The 2,499-nt window shown below is 24.4% G+C and overlaps 1 protein-coding gene across 1 annotated transcript; it reads left to right on the plus strand.

Annotated features, from left to right (window-relative positions):
• The first annotated feature begins 713 nt into the window (after nt 1–713).
• Nucleotides 714–2,081, plus strand: LOC108688284 (charged multivesicular body protein 3). The gene is made up of 4 exons (XM_018194473.1): nt 714–832; nt 902–962; nt 1,284–1,678; nt 1,883–2,081. The coding sequence occupies exons 1-4, from the start codon at nt 788–790 to the stop codon at nt 2,036–2,038; spliced, it is 657 nt and encodes a 218-aa protein (XP_018049962.1). The 5' UTR covers nt 714–787; the 3' UTR covers nt 2,039–2,081.
• Nucleotides 2,082–2,499: the final 418 nt, after the last annotated feature.

Below are 2,499 nucleotides of genomic sequence, written 5' to 3' on the forward strand. Positions count from 1 at the left end.
TGTATCTTCTCTATGTGCTGACTGTTTTTTTTTAAATTATATAACTTATATAGTATACTATATAGTATATAACTATATAGTATATAAGTTATATAATTTTTAAAAAAACAGTCAGCACATAGAGAAGATACAAGATCATTTTTTAATAAATTTTAAGCCATAAGAAAGTGACCAATTACAATCGAATGCGAGAAGAATATTTGACTATAATTGGTCAATTTCTTATGACTTAAAGCTTAAAACCTATTGAAGATCTGGACTAAGGCTTATGACATAAGACATAATCGCATAAACCAATCAGAGAGCTGTATTAGCATTTTAAGAAATTACTTAAGATGGTCTTAAAATATGAATAGATTATTACGAACATACATCCTTAATCTTATTATTTTTCTAAAATATTTAAAAAAATTTTTAACTTATAAAGAAAGTTAAAAAGTTAACGTTTAAAAGCAACTTAATTAAGTTAAAATTTAATGCATTTAAAATTAACTAAGTTAAGTTAAAAGTTATTAACTTTCTAATTTTTTTTTTAACTTTTAACGTTTTAACTAGTTATTACCCAACCCTGATAATATCAAATTTATAACAAATTGCAAAAATTAAAGAAACTAGATGTGTTATCCATCGGAAATATCGTCTGTGGTTACGTAGTTCAATGTGCACGTTCTTTGCATATAAAGGCGCTACGTTCTGACAACCTAACCTTGAAAATTCTGCAGTGAGTAAAGTAGAGTGAAGATTATGTCGTTGAATGCTTTGACGTTTTGATAAACACGATTGAATCATGGGTTTATTTGGAAAATCACAGGAAAAAAATCCTAAGGAAATGGTGAGCTTTTTTAAAATATTTCTTTTTGTTCTCATATATTAATTGGTATTTATTGATCATATTATATAGGTTCAAGAATGGACTCACAAATTGAGAAAAGAAGGTTATCAACTTGATAGACAGGTTAGAGGTAAGATATGTAAAGAATTTTTTCAAAAAGTATTTAAAAATATTATCACAATTAATCAGTAACAACCTTAATCTTTATATCGGAAACCAAAATTGAACAAACATTACCATTAGATTATACGTAAGATAGGAAAATGTTAAAATCTTTATTCTCAATAAAATCTAGGAAAAATATAATTTTAGAAAAATTTTTAGTATTTTCATAAAATGTTTAGAATTTTTTAAATTAATCTAATCTTTCCTTTTACATATTTTTTCATTTTACATTAACAAAAAAATACTCATTCTGATATTATTAATATAATCAATCTTTTTTGTATAGCGATTCAGAGAGAAGAAGAAAAAGTTAAACGTTCCTTAAAAGAAGCAGCAAAAAAAGGAGATAAAGATGTATGTAAAATCCTTGCAAAAGAGATTATAAGGGCTCGCAAAGCTTGCAATAAGATTTATACTTCTAAGGCACACTTAAATTCTGTATCATTACAAATGAAAAATCAGTTAGCAACAATCAGAGTTGCTGGTTCGGTCTCTAAATCCACAGAAGTGATGCAAGCAATGCAATCTTTAATAAGAGTACCAGAAGTAGCTGCAACTATGAGAGAAATGTCAAAAGAGATGATGAAGGCAGGTATTATTGAAGAAATGTTAGATGAGACAATGGATTCTATTGAAGATTCTGAAGATATGGAAGATGAAGCTGATGAAGAAGTTGATAAGGTAAATCATTGATTAGTAACATAGTAATAGAATAAAATGAAATGATTTTCATTTTATTGCATATTTTATGAATTAGAGCTACTTGACAAATTTGTAATTAATCATTTTTAGAATTTTTTATTAAAATTAATATATATATATAATCACATTTTATATAAATATAAAAGCTATATTAAAATGTAACTCTTTTATATTCTTTTTTAGATTTTATGGGAAGTCACAGCTGGTCAGCTTGGTACAGCTCCTGCAGTTGTCACAGAAAATCCTGGAATTGCTTCTACTTCTGCAGAAGAAGAAACAGAAGATGATGACAAAGAACTTGAAGAGATGAAAACCCGATTGCAAAGTCTTCGCAGTTAGATAAATAATTAAATAATTCAAAAATATTTGTATCATACAAATGTAAGGGAAATAAGTATCTTAATAACATTTATTAAATAAATAATACAATTTATATAAATAGTAGCATTTGCCTATTTATCATAATGTTATTTCGCTATTTAATGTAAATATTATATTATTATATTGTAGATACTGTTTCACTTTAGTAGAACAAGCATTGTAAGCACTGTATATCTATTTTCACATTCGTTATTAAATAATTTTTTTATTCTTACAATTATGAATTATTATAAAAAATTGTTGTGTAGATTAAGGTTAAAAGAATAAAATTATATAGTAAAATTAAAAAATTTTTTAATCAAAATTAAAAAAAAAATTACAAAAGTAATTGAATTAAGCTTTTAAAAAATCTTTAACTTTTATCATTTTTTAATATTTTGTCATTTGTTTATAAATATAATAAATTTATTTATAAATAT

The sequence above is a fragment of the Atta colombica genome, unplaced genomic scaffold (assembly GCF_001594045.1).
Source record: "Atta colombica isolate Treedump-2 unplaced genomic scaffold, Acol1.0 scaffold228, whole genome shotgun sequence".
Lineage (NCBI taxonomy): Eukaryota > Metazoa > Arthropoda > Insecta > Hymenoptera > Formicidae > Atta > Atta colombica.